This window comes from Aethalodelphis obliquidens, unplaced genomic scaffold (genome assembly GCF_003676395.1).
Source record: "Aethalodelphis obliquidens isolate GAN/ISIS:26980383/991018 unplaced genomic scaffold, ASM367639v1 scaffold19, whole genome shotgun sequence".
Classification (NCBI taxonomy): Eukaryota; Metazoa; Chordata; class Mammalia; order Artiodactyla; family Delphinidae; genus Aethalodelphis; species Aethalodelphis obliquidens.
Window position 1 is genome coordinate 17078404 of NW_020837963.1, and position 23967 is coordinate 17102370.

Here is a 23967-nt window from a genome sequence, read left to right on the forward strand (position 1 = left end):
CATGCTCATATCAGTGCACATTTCTCTACATCTTTGCCAAACTTTATTGAGGTATAATTGATATACAACATACTGTACATTTTGATAACAATTTGATAACTGTATTATACTTCAATGAGTACAATTTGACAGATAGTCCCCTTGTGCTCCTTTGTACCGTTCTGTCCCTACTTTTCTGCTCACTCCTACCCATTCCCAAAAAACACTGCCTGATTTCTGTCAATATGGATTAGTTTAAATAGCATTTTTATAAAATTATATTTTCTCTTTGGTGTATAGAAATGTGGTTGATTTTTTTTTTTTTTTTTGTGGTACGCGGGCCTCTCACTGCTCTGGCCTCTCCTGTTGCAGAGCACAGGCTCCGGACGTGCAGGCTCAGCGGCCATGGCTCATGGGCCCAGCCGCCCCGCAGCATGTGGGATCCTCCCGGACCGGGGCACGAACCCGTGTCCCCTGCATCGGCAGGCGGACTCTTAAACACTGTGCCACCAGGGAAGCCCCTGATTTTTTAAGTGTTAATCTTATATCCAGCCACCTTGCTAAATTTTCTTATTTATTCTAATGTCTCTAGATTCTTTGGAGTTTGCTATGTAGCTAATCATCTCATATTCAAATAATGGCAATTTTCTTTCTTCCTCAATACATTTCTTTGTCTTATTGCAATGGCCAGGACTCTAGTACAGTATTGAACAGAAAAAGTAAGGTAAGAGAGTGATATCTCATCATTAACATTGAAGTTTACCTTACATAAATATCCTTTGTTGGCTTAAGTGAGTTCTTTGTGTTCTTAGTTTGCTTGGAGTTTTTATCATGAATGATGAATGGGTGGAGAATGTCATCAAATGGTTTTTCTGCAACTGTAGTGGTGATCATACGGTTTTCTTCTTTAATCTGTTAATGTGATTAATGACTTTATAGTTCCAATAACGTTAAACCATCTTTCCTGAGGTAAATCCAACTCTTGTTCTTGGTATATTTTTTTCTGTATTGCTGGATTCTGATGCAACATTTTGTTCAAGATAAGTGTTCATGACTAAGGTTGGCCTGTAATTTTCCTTTCTCTTACTGTTCTGATCTGTTTTTGGTTATACTGGCCTCATAGAATAGGCTGGGGTCTTTTTCTTCTTTTCTTGTTTGGTGGATGAGTTTGCACAAGTTTGCAATGATCTATTTCTTGGAACTTTGATAAAACTCACCTACAAAACCATATGAGCCTGATATTTTCTTGGTAATTAAAAAAGTATTCATTTTCTTAAATGGTAATAAGACTATTTAGGCCTGTTGTTCTTCCCTTGATTTAGTGTTGGTAAAATAAATTTTTCTAAAAATTTGCCACAGAATTATTTATAATAATCTCTTTTTAATCCCTGCTTAATCTGTTTTGTCTCCCTTTTCATTATTAATATTTATGTCTTCAATTGATATCATTGATCAATATCAATTGATACTCAATTTTGTTAGCCTTTTCAAAGAATTGCTGTTTTGCTTTGTTAATGTTCTCTATTGTATATTTGGTTTTCATTTCTTTCTTTTTTTTAAATTTCTTTTTTAATTTTTTGATTTTTTGGCTGCGTTGGGTCTTCGTTGCTGCGCACGGGCTTTCTCTAGCTGTGGCGAGTGGGGGCTACTCTTCATTGCGGTGCGCGGGCTTCTCATTGCGGTGGCTTCTCTTGTTACGGAGCACAGGCTCTAGGGTGCACGGGCTTCAGCAGTTGTGGCATGCAGGCTCAGCAGTTGTGGCACGTGGCTCAGTAGTTGTGGCTAGCCGGCTCTAGAGTGCAGGCTCAGTAGTCGTGGTGCACGGCTTAGTTGCTCCGTGGCATGTGGGATCTTCCCAGACCAGGGCTCGAACCTGTGTGCCCTGCATTGGCAGGCAGATTCTTAACCACTGCGCCACCAGGGAAGTCCCAGTTTTCATTTCGTTAACTTCTGCTTTTTATTATCACCTTCATTCTGCTTTGAGTTCACTTCGTTTTTGTTTTTGATATTTTTTCCCTAAGTTCTTGAGATACATGCCAATTAAATTAATTTTCTGCCTTCTTTTCTAATATGAGTATTTAAAATTATAAATTTCCCTCTGTGTACCTGCTTTTGTTACATTCCATAAATTTCAGTACGTAGTACTTTTAGTGGTTTAGTGCTAAGAATTTCTGTGTTTTGATTACAGATTCTTTTTTTTACCTGTGAGTTGTTTAGAAGTGTATTAACTTTCTAAATGTAGATTTTTAATTGATTTATTATTGATTTTTAACTTGATTTTATTTTGGTCCCAGAATGTAGTCTGTGTGATCTTTCTGAAGTTTTTTACACTTTCACTGTGACTTGGTTTGTGGTCATTTTTGTAAATGAAATATAGGAAACATTCATTCTGTAAATTAAACATAAGAGTTTGTGTAATATCATGTTACTTTATTGTTTGGATTTTTTCTCCTTATGAAGAATTTATTGGGAGTGGAAACTTGATTTGACTGTATCACTGCATTATTGGGACTTGAAATTTCTTATGGTAGGGTTTTATTTCAGGTTAATCTCAATTTCACAATAAGCTAAAAGAAAAAAACGTTATTTAACGTGCTTGAAGACCTCTTTTAATAAAAAATTGTAATTCAGAGTAATACAAAAGTCCCCTAAGTAAAAATTCACCTGCAGTAAAAATTCTTAAGTAAAATCTTCAGTAAAAGTCCTCCTTAAGAGGAAGTAAGAACCTCAGCACCCTATTGTGAGGGTATAGAAGGATAAAAAAGGGAGTCTGTTACAATTTTAAACAGGAAGAAGAGAATTTCACTGTTGTGGGGAAATCTATTGAAGGTAATAGTCCCCTTTTTGGTTTCCTTGTAATTCAGATTGGTTGGTCAGACTTAGGAACTTAACATGCTTTAAGTAGTAAGAGGCACACATAAAGAGATAGATGCAAAGCTGTGCAGGCTCACTGGTCTAAGGGACAGTTAATGAGCTTGGTAAATGTCCTGCTTTCTGACTTGTTTTTGTCACTCTTTGTTTTTATAGGTAGAAGAAGTGAAAAAACACCAGCACTGTTTAGCATTTAGCTCCTCTGGACCCCAAAGCCAGACTTACTACATTTGTTTTGATACATTCACAGAGTATTTAAGGTGGCTTCGACAAGTCTCCAAGGTAAGCATTTAACCAGGAACTTTGTTCAGCTTCTGGCTGGCTAAAGAGTTGCTTCTGCTTTACAAAATATAGTTATACACTCATTTTTTTTTTTTTTCAGATACTGCCAGTAGTTAGCAATTTTCAGTCTTTTTAAAAGCACATTTTGGTGAAAAGTAGCGTTTTAAAAATTGTGTTTTATTTGCCCGTTTTGTTTATACTTAAAAAAGAATTCAGTGGGTAGACTGTCATTATTATCTTAACGTTGTAGAGAAGGAACATGAGGTTGAGAATATTTAAGGGACTGGCCCAGGGTAGGACAGCTACAAAACCACAAAATACCCAGAGAATTGTTACAAATTTCCCCTTTTCCTCTGACCATTTTTTCTTATAAGCAGTCTAATCTTGTACCATCTCCCTTTCACCTTTTCAATTTCTGCCTTTTGAATGGTTTGACTTCTTTTTTCGTCTTAATTATTTTTACCATTTTATAGTCCTCTGTTTAAATAAGATTACCATGACCCATGAAACAAAATACCTCTGTGTGTGTATGTGTGTGTGTGTACTGGAACCCACAATAAACTGATAAATAAGATAAAGAAATGCTGGTATTTCAGGTGCTGTGTGTGAGAATGTTTTTATATCACATTTGTATAATTATGTACAGTGGGTTAGATTGCAGTACTTTGTGCCTTGGTTTTGGGTGTGTTTATGAAATGATGAAACCTCCCTAGGGGGCAGAAGCATTACAGTGGAATTTGCTTTCATATTTTTGAATTTATAATCCAGTTTGTTATTCAAGTTCAGTGTGATTCAGACTGCTGCATGATGTAATTATTTGTCAAGTGAATGAATAGGGAATAACTTTGTAGAAGAGTTAAGAGAAAATTAGAGAATAATGTCTAGAAAGTCTTTTTGACATACTGGGCGCATTTGAATTATCAGGGGGAGAAAACTGTGTTCTCTGATGATACAATATACTTGGGAACATTAGTTTCTCCTTTTAGAAAGAAGCAATGGACAGAGTTTAGGTTGATAGGACTTTGAATATTCTCCCAACCTAGTAGGCAAATGGAGGTTCTAAACGTACAGGACAGCACTCCTACTAGAGAAAATGGGAAAGATGACACTTCTCCTTCAGACTTGCATGTAGAATTAATGTGATATTAGAGGCAACTAGTGTATCTGTCTAGTTGTTTTAAAATTACTCTGGTTGTTGCAAATGTGAGGAGACAAATATTATATAATATCGTGCTTTTAACATTAAGTGGTTGTATGGGTTCAAAACAATAAGTCAATGGCCCATACTCTATTCAGAATAAAATGCCAAACTATGGTCAAACTGCAGTTTAAATTTCTTTCTATGTGGAGGTGTTGATTTTTTAAATAAACTTTTTTTTCGAAGTAATCTTCTATTTACAGAAAAGTTGCAAGGACAGTATAGAGAGTTTCTGTATACTCCTCACTTGGTTTCCCAGGCATCTAATATTACCATGATACATTTGTCAAAACTAAGAAACCAACATCAGTACGTTACTCTGAAATTATTTGGATTTCACTAGTTTTTCCATTGATGTTATTTTTCTGTTCCAAAATCTAATCCAGGGCACCAGAGTGCACTTGGTTGTCATTTCTCCTTTGTCTCCCCTGATCTCTGACAGTTTTTCAGTCTTTCTGTGTTTTTCATGACCTTGACAGTTTTGGGGATGTAGTGGTCAGGTATTTTATAGAATGTCCTATATGGAGATGTTTTGATCTTTTATATCAAATGCAGTGTAATAGCTGCTTTACATTCTTTTTCGAACAAGTCAGAGGTATAAATTCTTAAACAAACATGGATAAGGATGTAAATAGAAGTTTATGTAAATTATCAAGCTTACCAATGACAGATTGCTTTGATTGAAACAATAATAACAGAAAGATTAATAGGTATTGAATTTAATAGTCTTGTATATTAAACATCCACACAATTGATAAATCACTGTTCTAAAGCCAGCAAGCATTTATTAAGCACCTTCTGTATGTCAGGTATGTATTTTATGCACTAGGATACAGCAAAGGACAAGTCCAGTTTCCCTCTCTGGGTAGGGCTTATACTGGAGAGACAAACCATAAATAAGTAAACAGAAAAGAAAGAAAATATCAGTTAATCATCATGCTATAATACAAAGTGATATGACAGAGAAGGATGGGAGAGGAATAACTCTGAGGAGGGGACATTTAAACTGATACTTCAATGAACAAAATATCTGATTATTTGAAGATCTGGTGGGGGTAGCTTTGCAGGTAGTGGGAGAAGGGAGTGAGAGAGCCCTAAGACTGGAAGGAGGGATGGTGAAGGTCAGAGAAGACAAGGGTCTTCTGTTATAGAAGAGGATGAAAAGTCCGGATTTTGTCATTGGCATAATGGCAAGCCATTAAAGAGTTTTCTTCCAGAAGGTTCCATGATCTCACATCACATTGGCTGTTGTGTAGAGAATGGATTGTGGAGGGCAAGAATAGAAGCGGGAGGGCCTGACCGTCAAGAGGCTCTTGTGGTGTATTTTAGGCAAGAGGTGAAGGTGGAAATGGAGAGAAGTGAACAGATGTGTTTTGGGGATCAAGTGACAGGTTTACTGATAAATTACATAAAGAGCATGAGGAAAAGGGAAACAAAAAATGGCTTCTAGGTTCTTTGAATTGCTGTGTAGATTGTAGCCTCAGTCAGAAACCATAGCACGAATTAGACTCCATATTTGCGCCTTGAAAACTAGCAAAATACAGTTCTTCACTTCAAAGAGCTTCTGTTCCTAGGGAGACAGCAGAGAGGTGGAGTGCAAGAGGAAGATTATTAAATACCTCTTAAATAAGGTGTGAAAAATGTTCATTTCTAACTTGTGGCAGGTGATTGTAAATGTCAAGTGTTAGCTTGGTTAGTACTCTTCCCTGTTGCTGGTTGGTTAATGTGCCATTTCGATGGTCTAATAGGGTGGTGTCTCTGTAATGAGGCTGTCACTCCGATTATCTTGAACTGGTTCAGACATCAGACCTCTCAGTAGGAGGGGGTGGGGGGGAGAACTGTGACACAGGAGCACATGATGGTGGCAGAATGAGGAACAGGAATGTTGGTGTGAGTTTCCCTTTTCCCTCATTATTGTGTGGCTGTTAGGAACCATCTGATAGGTACGTGCTGAAATGTAATGTAGCTACACACATGTACACACACAAGACTGCAGCTTACATTTCACACTCCCAGGAGGGAGGGGGGACTTTGAGTTAATTACCTTAGATTACTAGTATTAAGTACTCAACTGGTAGTTAACTGATATTAACTAGGACGAACTTGAATCAGAACCTTAACCTCCTCTCCCTTCAGAATGGCTCTGAATGTTTGGGGAGGCCAAATGGTGTAGGAGTAAAGAGTTTGAGTCTCAGCTAAGGAGACCTGGGTTCTAACATTTACTGGCCATGTGACTGTATCTAAGTTTATAAATTTTAAGCCTTTTCATTTGATAAAGGAAATAATAATAGCACTTACCTCTTAGTGCTTATACGAAATATGCATGTCATGGACTTACACTGGCACATAGTAAGTGTGTGTGTGTATGTATGACTGACTAAATAAATACATAAATAAAAAAATAATTTTATGACCATCACTCCTGCCATCATCACTGACTGGCTGGACAATATATATATTTTTTAATATTTTCTGTTTTTATGTTTATTTTAAGCATAAGACACACATATGCTTAGTTTATCTGAACAAGGAACATTCTGCTGCTCTTAACCAGGACAGCAGCCTTTTGGGGTAAAGTAATTAAGCATGGCAGACATTGGGGAGAAAGAAGATTTCTTCCTGAAAAGTCAGGGGTAGGGGATAGAGGGCAAATATTTTAATAAATGCAGATTTTAGATACAGTGTCTTCCTTTTCGTCAACCCTAAAAACCAGACACATTTCAAAAAATTTTAGAAGTTGTTCTACTTAGTGAATTAAAGGGGAAATGAGTTATAAGGGTCTGATTAAAGAGGTTAGGTATTATAGGAGGAATAAGTGTGAGAACTCCCTATTTGGGTATGAAACCCATATAAAATATGGCCACACTCTTTAAACTTTGTATGTTGAGGAAAATCCTATGATAGTGTCTTTTCCTTTAACCCCACATCATGGGAGGGTAGGTTGGGGCTGCTGGAAAGAGGATTAGAACTCGGTCCCTTTGGGATAATGTGTGTATGGGAAGCGTGGAGTGGCACCGGCTGACCATCACAGGCCACTTCTGCTTCTGGCTTCTCCTTTCCATTCTGTTCTTCCTTATATGTAGGTCTTAGGAAGGTATACAGTTTAGTCACACTCAGGGTTACTATGGAAACAGTTTCTTTTTCTTTTCTTCTTATTGAGGAACAAAACATTCACAGAATGGATTGTCCATATCCTGATGTTTAAATGAGGATTCACTTTAATAACTATCTGAAAGAAAGACAAACCAACAACAGGAAGAAATATCTGAGTTTCTGATTCTTAATGACCGTCCTCACCGCAGGGTGGGAAGACAAAAAGAAGCAAATTCCAATGATTTTTGAATTAAAATGAATTAGATAATTAATTTAAAATAAAAATTCTTTATTTTCAGTTTATGCTTCTGGATCTTAGCTGCAAGAAAAATGTTATTCTTTGTTCCAGTTTTTTTAGTTGACTTTGTGAACATATATAAAAGGTTATTAATTAGCCGTGTTCTACCAAGATAGGCTCTTATATACTTATTATTTTTTAAACTTAATCTTAGCCCTTAGTATTGCTTGCCAAAATAACACCCGAGGCTGTCCCTTTAGAGTTTTTAATTTGGGGCGGGTGTTAGTGGTAGTTACTGTGGAAGAAATGGCTCCTTTGGGAGGATTACAATGTTGATTTTAAAGTCATCCCTGAAATGTTAATGCACGGCACTCTTTAAAAATTCAGCAAACATCCTGTTGTATGCTGTGTAGAAAGGACTCTGCTAGCTCAACATGGGTACCTGTCCAGCGTGTCTTCAAAGTGGTTGGTGGGGCAGTGATGCGAGGGGGAGGGTAGTAGTTGAGGGAAGAACAGGAATTGCAGAAGCGCTCCAGTACTTCTGTAAAGTACGAGTGACTTTACAGAAATGCTGCCCCGGCTGTCCCTCTCTGTGGCCCACTTTTTGGAGTACATTGGTTTTAGACATGTTGATTGATCCTGTGGATGCTCTTCAAAGTTAGTCTTCATGTGAATCTATAGCCTAAGTCGTACATATTTTAAATTTAAAGTCTTAGTCACTTCTGGGACACTGTATTGTCCCACATTAAAATCTGTTTCTTGATTTCAAGGAAGCTTAAAAGGGGATTTAGATCATTGATTTGGTGTTGTGCATGAATGTGGGGTTTTTTGTATGTTTTTGTTGTTTTTTTTCCATGTGAAAGGCATTTATTTCTTATTAGTTAATTAATTAAAGTATGCATGAATGTGTTTTTAACTTTTCATTATGGAAAATGTCAAATATTTAGAAGTAGAGATAATACACACATACCTATTACTCAGCTTCCCCAATTCTTAGCTTGTGGCCAGTTGTGTTATATGAATATGTTGTATGACCCAGTGGTATAAGTTGACGCCTCATAAGGCCACTTAGTTTGTCCACATATCTCTTTCCTTGTTGATCAGTGGTTAACAGGCTGGCAGTTGCCAGCCATGGTGGCTATCACAGTGCTTATCTCTCTGGCTATCTTTCTTTTAGTATTAATCGTAGTATTTTAATTCTAAGCCATCTTTTTTTTTTTTTTTTAATGAAAAAAAGTCACCACGTTGAAGTTGTGGTTGCTGTGATATTTTGGTTCACCCTTAACATGCATAGTGTAGGCAAGTCAGGGCAACATCTCATGCTGAATTAAAGTTCACGTGAAATGATGAGTAAACATCACCCTTTAAATAAGAATAAGATATATGGTGAATCACAGTTGAACTTTCGCTTTCATGTGCTTAAAAAGAGTGTTTTATTGTCCAGATTTTACTCAAAGAATACTTCACTAATCACAGAGTCAAATCAGTCTGGTGGAATAGGATTGTTTCCAGCATATAAATTTGTGTCATTTGATGTAGTTGCAAGAAACCCTTTAAGATCACTTAGTCATCTTTTGCACATATTTACACGTATTTTGTCTCTTAATTTGAAGTGTAATTTAGGGAGTGTTCTGCTTTTTGTCAGCATGGTTGGTCACTTGTCTTTTAGGGATTTTGCTGTTGCTGGTTACATTGGGGTTATAAGGGTAAGAAGCTGTGATCTCAATCCTGTTCTGCTAAGGAGTCCAGGGCTTAAAGGGGCTTTATTTTTGGAAACCCTCCCTTCACATTTTATACCCATTCTTTAGATAAAGAATCAAGGGCCGTTTGACCATGACAATCTAGCAAGTCTATGGCAGAATCTGAAGTAGAATTGAGGGTCTGAGTGACATGGATTTTAGTTTATAAAATGTCACCCCAATCCCTAGAGAATTGCTCTTGTACCAATTCTGTAGTGAAGATATGAGAAAAGTTTGGGAATTCAGTGTATGAAATATTTAGGTACAGGAAGCTTCAAGGAGGTAATGAGCAAGCTGAGTTTGAAGGATGAATAGGAGTTCACAACAAAGACAAGGGGAAAGAGCATTTCAAGGAGAGATAAAATATCTACAAAGGTACAACTGTGTAAAATGTAAATGTGTAGTCATATCACAGATGTCTGAGCAATGTGAAAAAGGAAAAAATGGAAGCTAAAATTAAAAAGTACTGCCAAGGACTTCCCTGGTGGTGCAGTGGTTAAGAATCCGCCTGCCAGTGCAGGGGACATGGGTTCGATCCCTGGTCCGGGAAGATCCCACATGCCGCGGAGCAGCTAAGCCTGTGCGTCATAACTACTGAGCCTGTGCTCGAGAGCTTGTGAGCCACAACTACTGAGCCCATGCACCGCAGCTACTGAAGCCTGTGTGCCTAGAGCCCATGCTCCGCAACAAGAGAAGCCACCACAATGAGAAGCCTGTGCACTGCAACGAAGAGTAGGTCCCACTCGCCACAACTAGAGAAAGCCCACGCACAGCAACGAAGACCCAACACAGCCATAAAAAAAAAAAAAAAATCTTAAAAAAAAAAAAAGGACTGCCCATCTGGATGGTTTCCTGTTCATTCCATTTTATTTTTTTGGGAAAATTTGACTATGTTACCAAACATCATAATTAACTTTCCAGTATAATTACACAAAAATTCATATTGTGGAATCTTTCCTTATTATACATATAAATAGTTTATGAAATTAGGGAATTTAGAAATTCTGCTTTGAATTTAAACTGAAGATCAAGTATTTTGGATTACATTAAATTTTGTTTTTCTAATACATAATACTGTGATTTAGTGAAAATATTAAAATGCTCTCTTTGCAATTATAATTATGCTTCATCTTATTTCCACATTGCTAATCCCTTCTTTTTTTTTTCTATAGTAACTATTGGTTTTGAAATCCTAGTGAATATATTCCTAAAGAAGGGGTTTCTCCTTCATTCTAAGTCATTTCCATTTAAAATTATTTAAATTTATTTTCTTTAGAGTTTTTCAGTCCACTTTTATACAAATGAAAAAGATACCTAGTTTGCTTACTGTATCCTGACAGAAGCAGCATGCTTTGTGAAGTTCTGACTTGTGTACTTTACATGTTAAACTCATCCCATGTGTCTCCATCTTCCCTTCTTGTGTCTTCCCACCCTCCCTCCCCCTGTTCTGTCAACAGCTCTGTTGTTGGGGGTGGGCAGAAGGTAGTGAAGGGTGAATGAGAGAATATTTATTTATTCCACCTTTTCTCTGTGCTAGGCATTCTTCTAGGCTCCACTTCTAGCGTCAGGACTTCAGCAAATGGAAGAAATGAGTTCCTCCTGTATTTTATCTGTATGTTGTTATCTTTAGTAAAATACATTTTAGATTTTAAGGGAGGAACATACAGCTGTGTTTTTTTTTGTTTGTTTTGTTTTAATAAATTTATTTATTTATTTACTTTTGGGTGCACTGGGTCTTCGTTGCTATGCACGGGCTATCTTTAGTTGTGGCAATCCGGGACTACTCTTCATTGCGGTGCGCGGGCTTCTCTTGTTGCGGAGCACGGGCTCTAGGCACGCGGGCCTCAGTAGTTGTGGTGCATGGGCTCAGAAGTCGTGGCTCGGGGGTGGTAGAGTGCAGGCTCAGTAGTTGTGGCGTACGGGCTCAGTTGCTCCACGGCATATGGGGTCCTCCCAGACCAGGGCTCAAACCCATATTCCCTGCATTGGCAGGTGGACTGCTAACCACTGTGCTACCAGGGAAGTCCCTACAGCTGTGTTTTAAAGTTACAGCATGTTATTTTAAGATTGGGAAAGGCCCTTGTAAAGTAGTCGCCCAAAAGGTAATATTAGTTTTCTGGAACAATTGCCTTAACAATTACTTGTCATTTTCTTTAAAAGTGTTCGTTAACCTTAAAGTCTAGTCATCATCAAGTGGCTCTTAGTTGAGAGAATTAGAATTTAAGATTTGAGAAGGACCTTGTGGACTCCCAGACTTACCTCCCGCCTAGAAAAGGTCTACAGCCTTTCAGATACCTATAGTGTCTGACAAGACAGCTCTTCCTTAGAAGTGAGCTGAAGTCTCTATCCCTATGCCTTTGACTCACTGACCCTAGTTTTGCTCTCTGGTTTAACAAAAGGTAATCGTACTCACTCTCCTATTTGATAACCTCTAACTGGAAGTTTCTATGATTTCCATGCCCTCCCCCACCTCTTAGCAATCTACTTTTAGGAGAAACATGTCTGGTAATTCCCACAATTTCGTCATCACTTGGTTTCCAGATCCCTTCTCTTGCTTTTTCCTTTGGGTGCTCTGCAGTTTCTTGACATACCTGCATGTACTATCTGATGAGCACAGAGTATGTGACCATGGTTTTCCTTGCTTTAGACATTATGTCCAAAGTGAGTTATTCATTCATGAGGTCAACATCAAAATAAAAAGACTCTTTGCTTTTCCCCCCAAATTGTTAATAGATATATTTTGTTAATAATATAATCATTTAGCGAACTGAATTGATGCAGTAGTGACAACAAATAGTGATAACTAACATTTTGGTAACTTTTTTCTGTGTGCCAAGCGCTATTCTAGATGCTTTATAGTATCCCTGTGAGGTCGGTGCCCATAACATCGTGTGAGGTCGGGCTTTACAACAAAAGGAAATAACCTTTGAGGAGATATTATCATCTCCATTTTGCAGATGAGGGAACTGAGTTGTAAAGTATCCAGCACGGCTTTATGCAGGGAGTTCCTCTTCCTTGCTTTTTCTTTAATTGTACTTCCAATGTTTTACAGTGGCCCGAAGGGGCAAAACAAAACAAGATTCAAATAATAACTGAGATTTACTGAAAATGTCAAAGAGAAGTACTTCAAATACACAGTTGTCAGTAGAATCCAGGCAGCTCAGTATTAGAATAAAAGGTGATTTACCAGGCAGTGTATTGACTGGGGTGTGCTGCTAAGGACACTTGAGCATAGCCACTGATCACTGATCTTCTTAAATGATGACCAAGACGTATTTAGGAAATCTGAGATGCCTTCTGAGTCACCCAAAGCAAATTAAATTGGTTTCAGTGTTGAGGGGACTACTGTTGTCTGACTTCAAAAACTGGTCAAGTATTGCTATATCAGGAACTTAGCATATATGATTAACCAGATCTCTACATCTGGTCGTCTTATATTTTGAAGTTAAATCATTTTAAGCTGAGTGTTTAGACTAATGTAAAAATACATAGTATCTTATGAGTTTAGTTTCCGTGATATATTTACTTGCCTTGCAAGACCCCAATATTTGTAACCCAGAGTATTGGATTATCTGCAACTGCTCTGAACAGTTAAATTCTTCTACTCACTGGTCTGATTTATTTTATAAAGTAAGGAATACTGGAATAATTGAAAAAATATCAGTGAACTCTCTATGTTAAACATACCAGACCTTGTATGTTAGACTGGTACTTAACCAGTGAGGTGTATGTGTCATTTGTATTTTAAATGGAAAACAAGTAGCCTGTTTCTAAGAGAGCATCATATAAGTGTGCATTTATGTTACTTCTTTTAATAGAAAATTAGAATGTAAGTTTTTTGTGGTTAGCAATCTTTTCCCTTCTCCTTTGCCGAGGAGATGCTCCCTTTGGGGGCTGCCGTGATGGAGCTCAGAGACACTCTCAGGTGGTCATATTCTAAAGAGCTTGTTTACACATATTTTGCTAATAAGGAAATGAGGAAGGAACTCTGAGTTCAGATTTGATCTCCACCCAAGCCAAGCTCTATTTTTCTGTTCTTACTGAGAAACACAATGGGCTTTGTGTGTGTGGGAGGAAGATAACTGTTAGAGGGACGCGGTTAGTGATTCTGGAGGCCGCGGGTACCATCTTCTCCGAGCCTCTCACACTCAGAGAGGGTGAGGTGCCAGGTGTGCGTTTCTAGTTTAGGCTGTACCACGAGCTCACGGGGCACATCCTGCAGCTCTGCCTGCTCCTGATGGTGGGGTGCCAGTCTCTGCAATGGTGCCAGGGAATACCCGCCCATCTTGGCGCGTGAGGGGACCGTCAGTGCTGGAACGGCCTGGGGAGCTCTGGGGTTTGTGTTCTCTGCTCTCTGTGTCCCTACCACACCACTGCATGTGCATTTTGGAATTATACTTGTTATATGTCTGTGCCTTCAAGGGACCCATTTTTTGAAGACGAAATGTGCATCTCTCCAATATCAAGTCCAGTGTCTGTTTCATAAAGGCGAATGGTAGATCCATGTTGAAAGGTGCACTCATCCCCTCCACTCACCTGCAAAGAGAAGTCGGGACGCCTAGGAGGAACTCTTAGTCTAAATTTCTCAATATTGTTTTTCTTTATTATTATAGTCTGGTGCTTTTACAGTGAGTCGTGTGTTTTATTTATTTGTTTGCTTATATGTCAATCAGTCATCTATCTAACACTTCTCTTTTCTTTCTTGCTCTCTTTTTCTGTCTCTCTTCCCTGCCCCCCAACCCCAACCCCCGCCTGCCTTCTTTCCTTTTCCAGCCTGCAGCTTTCTCCATACTCTTTTTTTTTTTTTTTTTTTGCGGTACGCGGGCTTCTCCCTGTTGTGGCCTCTCCCGTTGTGGAGCACAGTCTCCTGACGCGCAGGCTCAGCGGCCGTGGCTCACGGGCCCAGCCGCTTGGCGGCATGTGGGATCTTCCCGGACCGGGGCACGAACCCGTGTCCCCTGCCTGCATCGGCAGGTGGACTCTCAACCACTGTGCCACCAGAGAAGCCCTCTCCATACTCTTTTATTCTTTGGTCCCTTAACGATGTTTTAACTGGTACCTTATAGTTTTAGTAAGCCTAATCTTAAAATCGTAGTCCCCTCCCTTCCCTGAGTAATTTGCCCTCAGAGAGTTCCATCTCTCATTTTTGTCTGTCAATGATAGACTCTCCACATCTTCTTGTTTGTCTTCATTGATTTGGTTACATCTGGTGGTTTGGAATGGTGTGTAAATCTGTGTATTTTATTTCTTGGGTTTAAAATTTTTTCATATCATTTACTCATTTAAGGCAAAGAAATGATAAAATACCAGAATTCCACGTAGAATTTACTAAGTCCCAAATTGGCAGTTTGATATGCCCCTATTCGGACATGACTAATGTATATATTGTAATTAATTTTATAGGAAGGTTTTCTACTTCTGCTGTTAAACAGATTGTATAAAATGTTAATTAGTACAGGATCGAGAAATGAGATGTCATTGTGAAAATGTCTGCAGTCAGGTTAAGGCATTTCCTATATTTGTAGAATTTTTTTAAAGAAATGATTGCATGTTTTGGAGCAGTGACAGCTTAAAGTTTATTAAAATTGGAAATTTTTTGTTTGATATTATTATAAAACTTTATTGATGAGGATGAAATTGAAAATAAGTCATTAGAGTGCTTAGCTAAGAAAGATGAATAAACTCTATTCTAAATTTATATTCTCCAACTTCATGTCTTCCCAAAGCATTTTTGGGGGATGAGAATTAAAACTAAGTCAGTTGAGGTTAAGAATTTTTTACCGAAGCTTGGTAAACTCCCCAGAGACTATCCCTGTAGCCAGGGCATAGTTTCCCAAACCACTAAAGGCTAGGCCAGAGCAATTAATGACTCATAATGCCAGTTTACAGCAGTATTTTACTTTGCACAAGTGGAATTATTTGTGCTATTTCAGCTGCTTTGACCAAGCCTTTCAGAATCATTTTGTTCAATTTTGAGCATGCTTTGCACATAATAAGGATAAATACCACTTCACTAAAGTATAGTGGGGACAAAAAAATCACGTGAATGTTATTCTGAACTTTCCATTGCTTATAAAAGAAGATTGTGCACTAAGTGAACATCAGGAATAATGTGAGTAATACAGAGTGCAGTCCTGTTGCAAGGGAAGATGATAATTTTGAAAGCACGGAGGGGATAGGTTAGGGCTAGGATAGATACATTGGTTTAGAAATGCAACCCAGCTAGACTCAGAGCAGAGATACTTGATACAAGTGTGCTAACGGTTGGTAAAGAAACGACTCAGGAAAGTGTCAAGCTGAGTAGGATGTTAGACCTGTGTAGAAGCCCAGTAGGTAATCTGGAAAGTTTGTTGTTCACATTATCATTTTTATGGTTACTCTGCAATGGTCTTTGGGGGAAATATTTTGAGGACCCAATGAGCTTTTGGTTCATATGTGTTCACAAGTCATTTGGAAAAGAAGACAACGTGAGCCAGTGGTTGGGATTCATATTCATTTTAATGTATCTCCGAAAGTATAGCCGTTTATGGGGGGAAAAAATCCCATTTGATTTACTAACTCTAAATTATTAGCCTTAAAATTTTTTGTTGTTGTTAATATAAACTAGCACTGATTTCCCAAGCCATGGTTACTTAACTGATCTTCTAAAACTTGAATGCATTCATGTGCAGTTCATTGATTGGTCTGTGAGGGATGACATCAAATCGTCTTTGCTCTGGGCTGAGGGTTATGTTAGGATTTGATTGTGGCAGTTAGAGGAGCCTCCCTTTGGGTAGGACTTGAACTGTGTTGGGGCCCTGACTCCATGGCATATGCTGTCATTCAGACTCTGCTGCTGCTTTCACTGTGTGACCTTGGGCACACCCTTTAACCTTCATCTTTGAGATGGGGTTAAGTCCTTACTATGCTGAGTTATTGTGAAGATTAAACTTAACATTACATCTAAAGAAGAGTGCCCCTTAAATGTTAGCTGCTATTATCATTGTTATTACTATTAGGAAAAAAAAAAGCTAGAATAATAAAAGGCTACTTGCTCTGAGGTGTATACAGGTGGCTTTCTCTTTTTTTAAATTTCTTATCTTGAGGAGGATGTTAGTTTTAACAGGTGCTATATAGGTGGGTCACAGCCTCTTTGGGTAGCCCTTTTGGTAGTTTTTTCATTTGGGAGTCCCGCAAAACCTCTTTGTGGTGGTGTCCTTACGTGCCCAGGCTGATCTGGGGGAAAGCGTTTAAATCTCCCCTTTGTTTCAGGGCGTGGGACTGGGCAGAGGTGCAGCTAGTGGTAGTAGCTCTTGTGGTCGCCTTGGCTGCTCACTGCCCCACTGCCATCACGGCTTGTCTAATTTCTGTTCTCGCTGTCCCTGTTCCCCATTCTGCTGCGACTCCCACAGACCACGTTTGCTTGCTGTAGCTTTGTTACTGTGCTTTCCTCCCCCTTGTTTCCAGCAGGAACAGCTTGCGGTCCAGAATGAGGAAAGAAATCAAATACGACTTGACATTTAATCATTATCTTGTAGCTGTCCAAAGAGAGTATTCAGTATGATGCTTCAGCTGAAGTGGAATGTGTCCTCTACAGAGTAGTCCCCACATGGAGGAATACACCAGATGGGTCAGATGCAAACTGGTGAGAAAGGAAGGGTTGTAAAGTATCCCCTGTCATTCTTCCAGCCAGTACCTCCTGAGGGTCGTCCTAAGTGCTGAGCACAGGGCACATTGTGAACAAAATAGGCCCAAATCCTTTCTTTATAAGCTTGCAGTCAGAGACAGAGACTCTTCTGGAACCTTTCCACGACGGCCCATTTTGCTCACATGAAAAACCAGAACCTTTTTTTTTTTTTTTTAATTTATTGTATTTATTTTTGGCTGCGTTGGGTCTTCGTTGCTGCGCCTGGGCTTTCTCTAGTTGCGGTGAGCGGGGGCTACTCTGTGTTGCAGTGTGTGGGCTTCTCATTGCGGTGGCTTCTCTTGTTGCGGAGCACGGGCTCTAGGCGCGCGGGCTTCAGTAGTTGTGGCACACGGGCTCAGTAGTTGTGGCTCGCAGGCTCTAGAGCGCAGGCTCAGTAGTTGTGGCTCACAGGCTTATTAGTTGCTCCGCGGCATGTGGGATCTTCCCGGACCAGGGCTGGAACCCATGTACCCTACACTGGCAGGCGGATTCTTAACCACTGCGCCACCAGCAAAACCCAAAAAGCCAGAGTCTTTACAATAACCTAAAAGGCGGTGCAAGATCTGCTCCCCCCACAACCCCCTTACCTTTCTGACCTCATCACAGGTCACTCTCCCCTGTTTTAACTGGTCTTCATGCTGTTCTTAGAACAGACCAGACACACTCCTTTTTTAGGGCCTTTACACTGGCTACTTCCTCTGCCTGGAGTGTTCTTCTAGATAAATGCTTTCAGCTAACTTCCTCATGTCCTTCAGGTCTAAATGCCACCTTTTAGGTGAGGCCTATCCTGACCAACCTATATAAATTACAACCTACAACCTTCCCAACAATCCTGACCCCTTTTTCCTTGCTCTATTTTTTCCATAGTAGTTACCGATTTTTAACATATAATATACTTATTTGTGAGATAAGTTTAATGAGGGCAGGGATCTTCTTATTGTTTACTGAAGCATACTGAGTGCTTACCTAGGTCAGTAATAGGCATGTAGTTGGTATTCAATAAACATGTTGAATGAATGAAAATGAGAAGTACTATGGAAAAGAATTAAGAAGGGTGTACTAGTTTCCTATGGCTGTTATTAAAAATTACCAAAACTTTGATGGCTTAAGACAACAGAAATTTATTCTCTCACAGTTCTGGAGGCCAGAAGTTCAAAATCAAGGTGTCGGCAGGACTGTGCTCCTCTTGAAAGCTCTAGGGAAGAATCTATTCCTTGCCTCTTCCAACTTCTGGTGGCTCTAAGCGTTTTTTAGCTTGTGGCCCACATCAGTCTCTGCCTCTGTGGTCACATTGCCTTCTCTTCTCTCCCAAAATTCCCTCTGCCTGTCTTATGAAGATGCATGTAATTGTATTTAGGGCCCTTCCAGATAATCCAGGATAAGCACCTCCTCTCAAGATCCTTAATCACATCTTTTGTCATGTAAGATAATATCCACTCTTTTGCCATGTAAACTAATACTCACAGATTCTGGGAATTAGTACGTGAACATACCTTTTGGGGGGCCGCCATTCAGCCCACTACAAAGGGTTGGGATCCTTACAGGGGGAAGAATCATCTCTGATGCACCACGTAGTATAACACAAGGATACGAGGAAAGCCAGGAGATAGCAATCATCCATTTCACCCCTTTTTACTGAAATTTTCATTGAGATTACATTATTTTTTTCCAATTAAACACACACACACAGAAGAGCACAAAGAATAATATTACAATTTCCACGCACTGGTCTTGGCCTCCCCAGTTGTTAACATACTGACGTAGTTCCTCCATATCTTCCATTCTTTTCTCTTTCTTCCATTCTTATTATACGTAAATCACGTCACAGCTAAGTTCCAAATCCCCTGTGCTCCCATTCCTGTTTCCATCGCCCTCCCTGCTCATCTAGAGGCCGTCACTGTCGTTGATTTGGCACATGCCCAATGCATAGTGTGTAGCTTTACTGCACATATAACCATTCATACATAATATACGGAGTTGTTGTGTGTGTTTATCTTAAACATGTTTTTCATACATGGCATTATAGTGTATGTAATATTCTGCAGCTGGCTTTTTTTTTTTTTAATCAATCCAGGTTGATACATACAAATCTAGTTCAGTCATTTTTTTTTTGCTATACGCGGGCCTCTCGCTGTTGTGGCCTCTCCCGTTGTGGAGCACAGGCTCCGGATGTGCAGGCTCAGCGGCCATGGCTCATGGGCCCAGCTGCTCCGCGGCATGTGGGATCTTCCCGGACCGGGGCACGAACCCGTGTCCCCTACATAGGCAGGCAGACTCTCAACCACTGCGCCACCAGGGAAGCCCTAGTTCAGTCATTTTAACTGCAGCTCTAAGTGGCAGGTTCTCTCTCCTGGCTTTAGAATGTATATCCCAGAGAAGGCCTTTGATTAGCCTAGCCTGGGTCACATGCCAGTACCCGTTGGATCAATTTGTGGGTTCAGCACTGGGGGGCTTTGATTGCTCGAGTTGGGAGTACATGCCTGCTGCTGTAGCCATAGGGTCAGCCTACTCTGCCACTCTGGTCAGAATCACATGCATTTGAAGGATTGTTATAGAAAGAAGTGGAAAAGGATTTGGGGCCGACAGAAACACAGATTGCCACTTGAGTTTCAGCCCTGAGCTTGGACATCAGGTCCTCTGGGAAGCCTTCCCTGACTCCTTAGATTGTGCTCTGTGCCCTTGCACTTAGTATATTGTCAAGTAGTATGTTAATTCACCTCTCCTTGAGGTGCACTCCTTTAGGGCGGACTGTGTCTGTCTTGTTTCACTCCTGTACCTCAGGAAATGGAAGGTCTGACACACCATTCCCTCCTCACCACATATTTTTGCCTGAATGATTCCACCGAGTATAACTTACAACCTCACTTCCCGTGAATGGGTTCCTGCCAGGGAATCTTGTGTGGCTGTGACATGTTTGCACCTACCTTTCTGCCCATTAAATTCTGGCTTTTTTTCACATCATTTGGTTTGTGTGGGTGACTTGGCCTGTTTTGGATTTTCTTTTTCTTATTTAATAGTGAAAATTCAAGGAAAGATGAAATTGCTAAAATGCAAACTCAGGCTTCCTTTGTAAAATCTTTAGAGTTGAGCCCTGCCAGGCCTTTTTCATCCCACTGTCCTCTCAGCTTTCATGTGTGCACAGCAATTTCTTTCTAACCTCAGACATGCCATCAGCAGAATGTGTTTTATGCAAAGTTACTTCTGAATATCTTCTTTAGCATCAGGAGAATGTGGATTCCAATGGGTATAAGATGTATTTGGAAGTAGTCGTAGCAATCATAAATGGTCATAGCAGTCACAAATTATTGAGTGCTTTTTCTGACCAGGCATGTAGATGGAGGTGTCATCTTTATGCCTGTTATACAGGTGAGAAAATGGGAGCTTGGAGAGCTCACTGATGCACTGAAGTTCTCTCAGCTCCTGCGTGGTAGAGCCGGGATGCGAATCCACACACTGACACCAGAGCCACACTCCTAAGGACCATGTTCTGCTGCTTTTTATAATCATGAAAGAGTAAAGCTGGGGTTTGATATGTAAAATAGATAGCTAGTGGGAAGCAGCTGCATTGCACAGGGAGATCAGCTTTGTGACCACCTAGAGGGGTGGGATAGGGAGGGAGGGAGACGCAAGAGGGAGGAGATACGGGGATACGTGTATATGTATAGCTGATTCACTTTGTTATACAGAAGAAACTAACACACCACTGTAAAGCAATTATACTCCAAAAAAGCTGTTTAAAAAAAAAAAAAAGCTGGTCAGCTGGGGTTTGGTAATAGAAAAGGACATCGAACAGATCACAAATAAGGAATGGAGTTTTTGCCATAAAGCTTCGATAAAGATAAAGAGCACGAGGAGGAATCAACCCAGATCTTGGAACAATAACCCCACAGCCTCTGTGAGGGAAGAAGGAGCCAAGGTGTGTGTACGTGGGCCTAAAGCCATGTGCCGCGGCATAAACTGGCGCCACAGTCCCTGGAACGTGGGAGAGAGAACACACGCTGCCCAATGCTTTTTCTGCTTCCAGCATGCCCTGTAGCCCTGGGACTCTGGCTGTCATAGGAGCCATTTAACCGGGAAAACTTTGAATATGTGGATAAACATTTACACATAAAACAAATTCCACTTAGAATACCTATGTGAAGCAAAATGGAAACTGTGGGAGAGGCAACGCGAGAAGTTCACAGCAGGCAAGCAGTGGAATCTGATTATATGCTACCACTATTATTAAAGATATGTACAAGGCCACTGATCCTGCGTTTCTCTGTGCTGTTTTAAATCAGTATATACAAGGGCTTTCGTAGGTTCTGTGTCGATCTCAGTGTCTATCTCCCAACCTTGTATTTACTCTAAAGTCTTGTATTATTTAGCTCTGAATTCTCTTACCATGAATGTTTTCAGGAACATAACCCCTACAGTTGGAGGAGATTACTGATATCACTAAACTTGATAGGATAATCTGTGCTCTTTGTAACCTGTCTCCTATACTAGGTTACTGTAAGTACCTTCCCCGGAGGGACACTGTTTCCTGCCTTTGTAATACTTTGCTCAGTTCTGTCTAAGTAAATACTCTTGGTTTATATTTGAATAATGGTGCTCATTGCATAGCGGGTCTGTGTTCCCAAATGGGGTTATCTTGTTTCTGTCCGTGGAAAACAGTTATAGGATAAAGGATGGTATGAAAATTGAGTTGTTTTTTCATCCCTTTCTAGGTTGCATCACAGCGTATTAGCTCAGTGGACCTCTCATGTTGTAGCCTGGAGCATCTGCCTGCCAACCTCTTCTACAGCCAAGACCTCACTCATCTCAATTTAAAACAAAACTTCCTAAGGCAGAGTCCCAGTCTACCAACTGCAAGGGGGCTCAATGAACTGCAAAGGTGAGCATGCAGAAGTGGGTAGATAATTAGGAAGGGGAGGGGGTGTCAGCTTCTGGTTGTTTCTTGAATATTCTGACTAAAAAGCTACAGTTAATAACCTTTCTCTTTCAGAGGGCAGGGTAATAGGACTTTAGTAGTGGAGACATTTTCAGTTCTCATTCTGAAATATTTTTCAAGGTCTCTGCCTTTGAAATGAATGATTTATGATAGTCATTACCTGGATAGATTTGTATAAGAAGAATGCTTCTCTTTAAATCACTTGTATTTCTTAACCTGTCTACAGATGGGTCTGTGAAAAGTTGATATTTGCTGTGTTACCTCTGAACTATAGGGGTTTGGTCAGATTAATTACTTCTTTCAAAATTTACAAAAGGTCAGTTTTTTCCATGAAAAGATATTTCCTTAGAAATTTAAGAACGAAAGTTTAAATTCATTAATACCACATCATCTGGGTGATTACTGTATAGGTTTCAAGAGTCGCATGTGAAATGCAAAGGGTCTGCTCCTCTAGTTACAGGGAAGGGACTTTATTTGCATTTATCTGAAACAGATTTAAGAATTTACCATATTCATTTCGTTTTCTTTTTTGGAGCAATGATCAATCTTGATTCTGTGGTAAATGAAACCTCTGATATATATTTGTTGCAAATATGTGAGACTGTAACTACAGAAGGATATAACTTTTAAATAAATAATGGATAGCTCATTTGTTCTTAAATGATTGATAATCATCAGAGATTAAACTATGGAAATTAACCATTATGATTATGTGTTTATGTTTTTTTAACATCCAGAAAGAATAATCCAATAAGTATTTATATAAAGTTTGTGCAGACATGTAGAATAAAGGAAGAGTATTTTAATTTTCTTTTCAGGTGATTGTGAATATTCTTCTTTGATATTATACCAAAACTTGACAAGTGGTAATTTCTTAAATGTTGGTTGCAGTGTGGAATGTAAACTCCTATCAGTGGACTTTTAAAATTCTTTTACATTAGGATCCATTGATCTTTCTCATACTTTGAATGGATCTTTGCCCCATACATCCTTTTATTGCATCAAGTATTGGTCATTTGGAAAATACTGGTTTGTTGGATAACAGTGAGATTCCAGATGTTAATGTATTTCATTATGCAGTTTCAAGAAATAACAGTTGTTAATATCACCACTGATCCCATCAGAAAAATCTTTAAGTATTGGGAAGTTGTCAGGCTCAGTGTGGAAACAAGTTTTCCAAAATTTTAAATTTCAGTTGAAGGCTTGAAGGCTACCCTTGGCAACAAATACTGTCAGTTGTTTTTCCTGAAGTGACCTTCTTACTTCATTGTAGAGAAAACGTCTGCCAAATACCCAAGTCTGAATACTGAGTTTGTCAGTCGTTCTTTCAGGTAAAAGTGGTATTCCATGAACATTGTGACTAGTTTGGCTCACAACTCAAATAATCGTACAAGGGTTTTCCTTGGGATAACCATCATACTTTATACAGCAGAAGTGCTTTATGTGTACTTCCCATTTTATCACCCAGAAAATAAAAAAGATATGTATTCAGCGGTTGAGATGTAATACAAATAACTTCCTTGCATCATCAAGGACATTTTTAAGTAAAATTGGCATTATGCAATTTTTTTGAATTTTATTTTATTTATATTTTTATACAGCAGGTTCTTATTAGTCATCCATTTTATACGCATCAGTGTATACATGTCATTCCCGATCTCCCAGTTCATCCCACCCCCACCCCACCGCGGCTTTCCCGCCATGGTGTCCGTACGTTTGTTCTATACATCTGTGTCTCTATTTCTGCCCTGCAAACCGGTTCATCTGTACCATTTTTCTAGGTTCCACATATATGCGTTAATATACGATACTTGTTTTTCTCTTTCTGACTTACTTCACTCTTTAGGACAGTCTCTAGATCCATCCACGTCTCTACAAATGACCCAGTTTCGTTCCTTTTTATGGCTGAGTAATACTCCATTGTATATATGTACCACATCTTCTTTATCCATTCATCTGTCGATGAAT

The 23967-nt window shown here is 39.4% G+C and overlaps 1 protein-coding gene across 3 annotated transcripts in view; it reads left to right on the forward strand.

The window, feature by feature from the left end:
- Positions 1-23967, forward strand: part of PHLPP1 (PH domain and leucine rich repeat protein phosphatase 1) — a 213394-nt gene that overhangs the window by 110693 nt on the left and 78734 nt on the right. For 2 of the 3 annotated variants that reach the window (XM_027118703.1, XM_027118701.1), the window contains exons 3-4: positions 3007-3132; positions 21776-21942. In XM_027118703.1, coding sequence (XP_026974504.1) covers positions 3007-3132; positions 21776-21942 — 293 coding nt within the window. The remainder of the gene's footprint in view (positions 1-3006; positions 3133-21775; positions 21943-23967) is intronic. The other variant, XM_027118702.1, reaches the window with a different exon arrangement.